This window comes from Morone saxatilis, unplaced genomic scaffold, assembly GCF_004916995.1.
Source record: "Morone saxatilis isolate NCDOM2014 unplaced genomic scaffold, NCSU_SB_2.0 Contig9, whole genome shotgun sequence".
NCBI classification, from domain to species: Eukaryota; Metazoa; Chordata; class Actinopteri; family Moronidae; genus Morone; species Morone saxatilis.
The window spans coordinates 18,688,082-18,697,944 of NW_023340268.1; the positions used below are offsets into that span (position 1 = coordinate 18,688,082).

The following is a 9,863-nucleotide window of genomic DNA, read 5'->3' on the forward strand; positions in this document are numbered from 1 at the left end:
TTGTGTGGTAATTAAGGGGGTCGGGTCCTTCAAGGTTCCTAATTCATTTTTATGTCAGTTGCCTTATTTCTTTGTGACATTCTGCTCTTGAAAGGTGCTTTGTAAATAAAGTTACTTACTTACTTTTTTTTTAGTTTTTCTTTAAATCATATCAAAATGTGTCTGAAATTGTATGGAAGCTATTTTGTGCCACTTAATCACATCAACTGACACATTCAATTGATCAGCCTGACAATTTGATGAATGAAATTTATTATTAACTGAGGCAATAAAGGAACAGTAATGTACAAAAAATAAGTACTGAGCTGTTATCTGAGTGACCTCTTTGTTTGTTCTACTTTAAAATGCATTCTTGTCTAACTGTAATCTTCACAGGAATTGCCAGAGAGCTGCATTCATTTGTTAACACCATACACAATAAGCACATTTTTTACAACACAGGCAATTTGTGGATGCAGAGTGCAGGGTGAAAGAGCAAGACTGAGGCTGGAAACAAACGATGAAAAGAGCAAAGGCTTTCTCTATAACGAGGGCCCTTTAGATGTAAATCTTATGCAAGTGGGAAGAGGAAGCCTCTATACCTCCACTTGCCAGTGCTTAATTGAACAGATCCTCTTTGATGATTAAAACCAAGTTCATGCAACTCTGAAAAACTCCACAGTGCCTCTAATCCATGTATTATGTGGGCCAATTTTATGCTTGTGATTATTAATTAGTATTAGTATCATCAAAGACATTTCAAAACATTTTAATGCGCTGTGACTGTCCAGTAGAAAGATGGCTAAAGTTAGATTTTATTCCTGTGGAGTTATTTGAAAAACAGTTGGGCCACAGCCTCTCTGTGGCACCACAATGACAAATAAATACACATGGACAGACTAATAGAGTATTAGCACCTGACTGACAGATGAATGACAAATGGAGCCGAAGATCACAGAGGTGACTTTGAGGAAGCTTTTGTTGTACTTCTCACAGTATTTTGGTCAAATTGTAGGTGGAAAAAACGACTCAACATGCAGATAAAAATAAAAATAGGTTGGAGGCTAGTCTGGGAACTCCACTACACTCCACACACTCTGTAGTTGACAGGTATTCCCCGCCACCAAATGCTGTAAACAATCCATACAATAAATAATTTCTTTTTTTTTTTTTTTATAAGTAAGGATATGCCCATTTATCATTTAGTTTGGTTCATTTGGGTTGGTTTGAAAGCTGTCTATCAAACTACTGAGACCGCCTGGAAAGGTAGCATAATCTCATAAAACTAATAATGCTTATAATCAGTTATTTCTTCATTAGCTCTTTGTGAAACATTATTATACACATGAATATACACATAATGTGCAGTAAGCGTGATGGATGACTTGCTGTCAGTCACCAGAATTTGATATGGACATTCTGTGTATACAAAACAACTATGTATTATAATAAATTAACCACAATAATTCCCAGCCACATTTATATGGAGTAGGACTGGCTGATAAAACAATATCTTTTATTGATTTTGTATACATTTGCCATATTGTGATATATAGCCTCCAGTTGTTTAGATAAAAGCATTGTTACTGATGTTCTGATATTGTTCTCAACCATTTCACCTGGTCCTAGTATACAGTGTTCCATAAATATCTCATCTGTCTGCTGAAGCACAAGTTAGATGAAGTGCACTCATGTTGTAAACATTATAAATCCACTGTGACTGAGTATTCAGTCCCTCTTATTTAACACAAGTGTCTATCCAGGTTGTTTTTAAAAATGTGCAACAGTAGAGAAGAAATATGATCAATATCATGATATTTCATAACTAAAGTAACAGACACAGTGTCTAGTTTTATTTCTCTTCTTTGCATCAATATTTTATCATTACACTGCACCGCTCTAATTCTGTTGTTACCTGAGACAAGACTGCTCTCTTTGATCAGAGAGCAACAACGACCCTGAAGCCTGGAGGTAGGGGGGCGGCCGTGACACCTGAGGGCCCCTGCGGATCAGCTTCCCTGTGACTGGGTCGTAGGTCCGAACCTCAGGGGCTGGAGGCGCAGGTCTGTGGTGGATGGCAGCTGGGTGGAACATTGGCTTCTGCAGAGAGCCCAGATTGTCAAGGAACGCTGCAGGACTGTTGCTCCTTCAACAGACAAGAAAAAGACCTCAGATTTTGATGTATTGCAGTCATACATTAGCAGCATCTGTAGTATTTTTTTCAGTAAGCAGTTCACATCTACTAGGTTTGAGATGGCCTGTGAGACGATGGCTCATTTTACCTTGGGGTCTTGGAATAGTCCTCCTTTAGTGGGTACAGCTGCTCCTCCACTCTCTCCCAGCGCTCCAGACAGCTCCACAGCCAGTCGGGGTTGACAATGTGGAGGTGCTTGCAGCCTTGTGCCTGACGTACCTTCTCTGTGCCTAGGTGACCGGAGTGAAAGGAGAAAAAAGGTGAAAATGGGAACATGTTTTGACCTTACAATCAAAAGCTATTACCAATTGCCTTTTGGGTCAGCCTAATAATTGAGATCAGACTGAGATCAGACTGCCTTTCCTGGAAGTGAAATCCATTACTTGGTCAATATTATTAGGAAGATAAAAAGACAGAATTTTCTTTTGTAATCACTGTCATTTCACTTTTCTGCCAACTCAATAATTATCTAAGAAAGCCAATGTTTTGTTTGGTTAAATCCACAGAGAGTAGCATTTCTTCTTGAATACGACTTATTGATGTTTGACACAAAGAAACTGTAGAAGTTAATTAATGCTGGCCCACACACTAGAGGATAATTGGGCAAATTTTCAGTCAGATTCACCCCTCCTGACAATCGCAGGGTTGTTCCCGATTGGAGGGGGGTCTGAAGAACAGTGCCCGTTTATTTTTATTTCATTTCAGCTTGTTTTGTAAGTATTGTTGTTGTAACAATGTGTATTGTTTTTTTTGTTGTTTTTTTTAAAGATCTGAGACTGATCTCAGTTTTCCATTATGACTTAAATAATAATAAACATACATTTGAACCTTGATGCTCATCATGATACAGAGCAACAAGGCTGAGGGCCTACAGCCGTGCTAGCGGCTCTGTGTAACTGTATTTTGGTTAACATATGCTAGTAGACAGAATACACAAGTACAGAATGTAATGGCAATCCATGTAACTGTTGTAATATTTCAGCCTATTGTTACACAGACAGACCAACATCACCATGCATAGAGCTATTCCACTATCATGGCCAAAACAGAGAGGGGTAAAGAACATCATGACCATCATCAATCTATCAATATATTAAAAACGGAACGTGTGTCTTTGTGTGTCCATCTAAGGATTGGTGTAAAGGTTGGGATGAAGAGGGCAAGGTGGAGTTCAAAGGGGAGGGATTTGTGTGCGGCTTTTGGGTTACAGAAAGAGAAAGATGCTGAACAGCAACTTTTTGGCTGCCATCTCTAATAATTCTATACTTAAAAAGTTCAAACGCATCAGAAAGTGCGCGCAAGAAAGCGACTGAACAAGGCATGCTGCTGAAAAAGCCTTGCTGCTGAAAAAGCCTTGCTATATGTGTAACCACTCACTGAATGAACACCATGTGAAAGATAATAGAGAGGAATATATAAACCTTTTTGTGAGATGGACAAAATGTACCTGTATTTTCAGCAGCTCTTTCCAGACTAAGTGGCATACTGGTTATATTGCCCTGATTCCATCTTTGGCTGATTTTTCTCTCCTTCTGATGTACAAGATGAGTGAAGTGCTGCTCTGCGCCGGGATGGCTCCCAAGGCAACGGTGCCACTTCCTGTGCTTATTCTCAGAAGGTAAACTGGATTGGTAGCCATACAGGCTTGAATCCACTCTTTGGTGCTCTTCAGACAGAATAGCATTTCCTAAGCGGAGTAGGAGCTGTATTGTTTGTATCTCGTGAACTACCAGATAATGAAAAAACTAGGCTCCATCCAACATATTTTTAACCAGCACAACAAGCCCTTAACATCTGGGGGGCAGGGAAACAAACACGTGGCTCTCTAACGTCAGAATGCAGTGAACTGTGTTTCTGTCAATCAAGTGGGCCTAATTACAGAGAAGGAGCCGTCTCAAGGAACTATATGGAAATCAATTTTAAGTAATAAAGCTGCATTAATCAATTTCTGGCCACTAGTTCACATGAGAGCTTCAAAACAAGCTGACAAGTAAGGAACACAGAGGCCTGGATCCACAACCGATTGCACCTGGCAAAAATATGAGCTTTACACGCAAAAACTGCCAAACGTCTTCACATCAAGGACCCAAGTTGTTACTTACGGCACAATCTCAGCTTAATTGTACAAGTACCAAAGCTCTAAAAAAAAAAAACTGATTTATAATGAGATTTTCAACCCCCTCTCGCTGCACAGCTTAAACAACAGTCGCTCTCCCCCTCCCGTACAGTCCACTGACAATCGCACTGCTCTGCAGAGAAACACACATGGAGAGAGAGACATTCTATGGTATTACGTGGATGTTTTATAAGCATGGACCAGGTAAAGCAAGAGTGGGAAGAGTGAGAACACACCTGGTTAGTGAGGATGATCGTTTCGACTGGCTACATCATTAACAAGCCCCCCTCACGCAGCTCATTCGCAGTTGTGAAAATGGAATCATGGGTGAAAAATGTGTGCAGAGGGGTGCAGAGGGGGACAGAGGTGTAGGTGTAGGTGTGTGTGTGTGTGTGTGTGTGTGGGGAAAAGGTTAAAGCCGTTGAGTTGACAATAAAATAAGGTAAGTCAAATTAAAATGGTAAAATATGAAATAACCTACTAGTAACTGGGTAAGGTATTGAACACTGAAACTGGACAGAAACTGTGACTCTTGTACTCTGTACCAGCACTGTGTGCGGGTTGTTAATTAATAAAGAAAATTATTTTGTGTGCCCATGATATTTTTCTTTTTTGCCATGGTATCTAGTATTGTTTTTATACTAGTATGGTATCAAAGTTTAAAATTCTGATATTGTGACAACCTTAGTAGTTTGTATGCCTCACCGTTTATTGTTCACTCTCTTTATATCCAACTGTAGCTGTATTAAGTTACTGCTGATGCAACCGAAACATTTCCTACTGGTGCTGCTTCAGATGTGGCAGAATTTAACCAAGGTCTCTACAGTGGTACACTCACGCATCCTTATCGTCATATGTTAACCAGAACTCATCACACTGGCTTAAACCTTCCCGAAATGGCTGACATCTGAGATGCACTAATTGTGATAACAGTGTATTCAGTCTCAATTATCTCTGCTCTGCCAAAATTTTGACATGGCTCAGACACACAAATCTGCCAATGTCAGTACGTCTGGCATTTAAACTAGCCTTGCATGACCCTTCTTGAATTCTAGCCTCATTAGCAGATTATTTGCATCAGTTACAAAGGGGTCCCTCATATGGCTACTAAATACCTCAACTATATTCAGAAAAGGGAACCAAATTAAAATCAGACAAAGTGTCAGAAAAGTGCCTGTGGTGATTCTTAATATCACTTTCAATCCTGTGTCAGTAGGGCTCTACAAACGGACCTGTGTTCAAAAATGTTTGAGAATAATTGCCTGAAAACTTTAGAAAGATCGATTCATTGACATTGATAATGCTACTGCTGTATGCTTGGTCAACAGCATACATACATTTCTACATACCAGCTCTCGCTGCGATGAGATGCGTTGTCCGACTTGGATCTTGGGAACTGAGAAACAGACTCCTGCCAATCTTGGCCCCTAGTGCTTTGGCATGGTAGTACTCACGGGTCCTCTCCATGGGGTAGTTGGTCGGGTACAGGCCGCTGAACACTATCGTCGTGCCCTCCAGTGTCTTGCTTTTCAGCTCTGGGACAATCTTACGGATGTCCGGTGTTTCGGAGGCCTCTTTTCTCAGGTAGGCCTCGTAACGTGCGTAGAACTCTGCGTGGATCCTTTCCAGCACTTCCTCCAGGTAGATCAGGTGATCGTCCTGGTCGTTATCAGCTTCTTCTTCCTCCTCCTCCTCATCCTCCATACTCTGGTCCAGCAGCTCCTCCCCCATGGTGACCCCAGACTGTTCACTATTCTGGGACTCTGTTTCTGGCTCTCTCCTATCTGAGCATCCATTTCCCAGCTCGGGGTCTGGGAGAAGAACTCCTGAGGGTTCTGCTGCGTCAGTGCTGGTTTCTCCTTCACTCCGACCTTTGCTGTCCCCTTCTCTCGACCCATTACCATCACCAGGCTCTTGCGTTACTCCGTCCTGCCCAGATTTCTTTGCCAGGCAAGACTTGCCTTCACTATCACTCTCTGATGAGGGAGGCTTTTCTGTAATGGAGTCATTATCACTGTCACTTGAAAGGTCAAAATCCAAGTTATTGGACTCATGGCTCGGTGCTGATGAGTTTGCACTGTCCTGTGTCTCTCGTGTCACCACTGTCCTGTTGCTGTCATCTTCCTTAACGTTTGTTCTGTCATCCACCTGAGTTTCCCTCGACCCCGTCCCAGACTGCGCCTCAGTTTCTGACCCTTTACTATGTCCTGATTCATCCTCCACAACCCCTGTGGGATGTGTCCGTTCATTTGTCGGTACTCCCTGAGAAGACTGAGATGCTGTGGACTCTTCCTTTCCAGAAATGTTGAGGTCTTTCGCCCTTTTCCTTGGGCCATTGTTTTGCTCATCGGCACCAAGCGTCCCTACTGGTTCAGTGCTCTCTGCTGATCGACTTGACGGGCCTCCTGCTGGAACAAGACAAGGCGTTCACACAGTATTAAAGGACACAGGAATCAGAATCAACAGGTGAGGTAACAGTAAGAACAGCAACAGATTAAAGATTCTACTGTCAAGCATCCTTCTTATTTTCTAGCTTTTATAGGACTTCATTTTCATTTCATGTTCACTTTAATTTAAAAATGTGTCTCCTTTTTTGGAGCAACTTGGTAGCTGCATGGTCGCAATCGTTGCCAGTTCTGTTTCAAAAGTCTGCTCTTATTTCAAAATTGAGTTTTTCCCAATAACGCTTGCATGTCCTGCCACTTTTTATTTCAGAATGTCAGTGACAGTGGTGTTCACACTGGCATCTCACCTCTACCAGAATTATCAAGTTAGCACCCTTTAGCTAGTTGAAGAGAGGCGGGGGATAGGTGATTGGCTGAAAGATGAGAGGGCACTTTTCACCTCTCATGAAAAGTGACATTATGACATAAAAAGGTGAGTTAAGTTTTAATAATTTCTTCAGTCATTTCACAAATGTTTGGCTCCTTTATATATTTTGTGCACATTATTCAAACAATTATGTGTTTCATTCATTTATAATATTTTGTCATTCATTTAATATTGAACATTTTGGAGTTAGACTAATATAGACTAATGAAATGAAAACCTAACTGGAAACTTGGTTAGGGTCAGTGTTTGATAATGATTCTTGTACACAAAAATAGTTGGAGCATATAAAGAAATATTAAGTTTTACACTTTTCCTTTACCCAGGTAAAATACATTTCTTATAAGCATACGTTTATTTTTATTTCAGCACTAGTTTAATGTAACATCCAACCACATTTCCTAATGACCACAGCTAACTTTCTTTTCAAAACTCACTGACCAGTGCACACAATGTTACTGCTACGATCACTGTTCTAACTGTAGCTTTAGCATTTTAGACGGCAAGCTGACACCGACAAAGTAAGTTAGAAATTTAAAAAAGTAAACTTTTTCACTGCATCCACCCGTTTTAAATTTCACACACCATTTGACACAATATAACCTCACTAGCAGTGATGGTTATAGCCCTTTTCACCATGTACTTAGCATTAATGCATTCTGGAAGGTCTCTGACCCTGTGATTATAAACCTCTTAGCAGTAACCCTTGTAACATGTCACACTAGTACGTTCTACCCAGGGAATAACCCAGATTTTAGTTCATGAAGAGCTTCTCTGGCTACCACTGTTGCCAACCTCTTCCTCTAAGGCAAAATCAGAGTCCTCTGGGTACACTGAGTCACTCCAGTGCAAGTGACTATTTGAGCATGAAATAAAATCAAGTGATAACCTGTGAAGAACATAGAATAATCCACAAAGCAGTGGTACTGATGCTGAGACTGTCAAACTTGTTTTTTTGGAGGCAAGGTATGGTGCCATTTTTGAATGAGATAGAAAGATACACTGAATACTCTGCATAACATACACCTCAGTGATGTTTGCTTATTCAAAGAAGCGCACTGTATCGCTTGGAACCACAGGGCTGGATGGACAGGAGAGCGCAGCTATATAATATGAGTAGGCAGGGCACGATAGGTCAGGCACGGGCCAGTGGACACCAGCCTTCAGAATACAAATGCGGCAAATTAGACTGTCAAACTTTTGTTTTACAGTGTTTTATAATTTCTCCCCCCAAAAAAAAAGAACTCTTTCACAATCTACAGGACAGTGATTGTGATTTATTAAAACAGTCTATGGTAGTCATTTGCCCCCTCTGTCAAAAGCATATTGGCGCACACACACATATATATATATACACACACACACACATTTTTAAGCCTGCTTAAAGCTGCACTAATCAATATTTGTATATCAACAATGGGTCAAATGACCATGTGTAATGTGACAGGGATCGCTCACAGTGATGAACCCACAAAGGATGACTGCCTGGCTCTGAACATTTCCTCAGTTCTACAAAGCCTTTTAGTGACTTTTGGCTCATTATTTTGTTTTTTTACAGCCCTCAACTATCACTGTTTTGGTTTGCACAAGGTATTATATGTCATATAGTATTGTGTTTACAGCTTCCTGTGCTGCCCCAATTTGTCCAAAACAACAACAAAAAAATCAATAATGCAAATTCTTTTGAGTCAAGTAGTTGAATAATGCTTCACCTTCCAACTTAGAACAAAAAAGTTAGTTTTGTCTCAACGATTTGAATAAATCTACCAGTATCTGTATTTCATAATGTATTTGTTTTAGAAATGAAAAAACATTGCTGATTTAGTAAAAATCTTTCTGTAAATGTGTGTCTATAATTATTTACTTGCAAAGCAGCAAGAGAGTTGCCTGAGGAAAAGAATCTCATATACCGAGACTCTGTTATTTGCATTTGACCCAATCTGCTTTAGGCAAATTGAAGCTTGTGTTTTAACTACATAAAATCTCTATTCTATCTCTGTATTTATAAGGGCCATTGCTGAGCCTGGCAGCTGTTGGAACATCGGTACAACCAGGAGTTTTCACTAATTGATGTGACAGCCCGAGAGTGGGTGTAAATGAGGGGGGTCCTGCAACAGTCCCCAAGGAGACACACTGGCTGGCTCCAAGCAGCTTGTTTCCTGCTATGATAATGAAGAGACTAACACTGTGTTTTTGAGAGGATTCCCTTTAACCCTTTAGATCAACACAAGGGGACATACAGAGGTGAAAACAGACGGTCTATCCTTGCTCACTGACAGATCTCTTTGATTCATGATGAGGTTTATGAATAGAGGGATGTAGGCTCATCATGTGAACTCAGAATGCTGTCTGCACATGAATGCAGTGCTGATGAGTATTTACTGTCTGGGTCCACTCTCTCTATAATAAATTATATAACCAAGGGACTTAATAAAGGAATCATTTACCCAATATACACCAAGTCTGTTGGATTATTTTGGATTTCTCTTTGCAGGTGAGTGTGACAGGAAAGTATAAAGGGGATTTAACCAGTATAGGCCTTTTTCCAATGGGCATAACGTGAATAGTAATAAACAGATTACATTAGTTTAAGTAGTGAGACAACCATTTGCAGGGTTGCTGCACACTTCATGAAATCAGACTGAATGCTTTATAAAGACCTTTTCCGACTTCTGAAGATGTTTTTCCAATATTATACATGTCTCAATACAAGAATGTATGCAAAGTGATAATAATCAAAATGAC

At 40.4% G+C, this 9,863-nt stretch overlaps 1 protein-coding gene across 2 annotated transcripts in view; it reads right to left on the reverse strand.

Annotated features, from left to right (window-relative positions):
- Window positions 1-9,863, reverse strand: part of ctdp1 (CTD (carboxy-terminal domain, RNA polymerase II, polypeptide A) phosphatase, subunit 1) — a 64,106-nt gene that overhangs the window by 47,744 nt on the left and 6,499 nt on the right. The window contains exons 8-10 of one of the 2 annotated variants that reach the window (XM_035681264.1): window positions 5,639-6,694; window positions 2,262-2,403; window positions 1,895-2,125 (exon numbers count right to left, since the gene is read on the reverse strand). In XM_035681264.1, coding sequence (XP_035537157.1) covers window positions 1,895-2,125; window positions 2,262-2,403; window positions 5,639-6,694 — 1,429 coding nt within the window. Of the gene's footprint in view, window positions 1-1,894; window positions 2,126-2,261; window positions 2,404-5,638; window positions 6,698-9,863 lie in introns of both variants that reach the window. The other variant, XM_035681263.1, reaches the window with a different exon arrangement.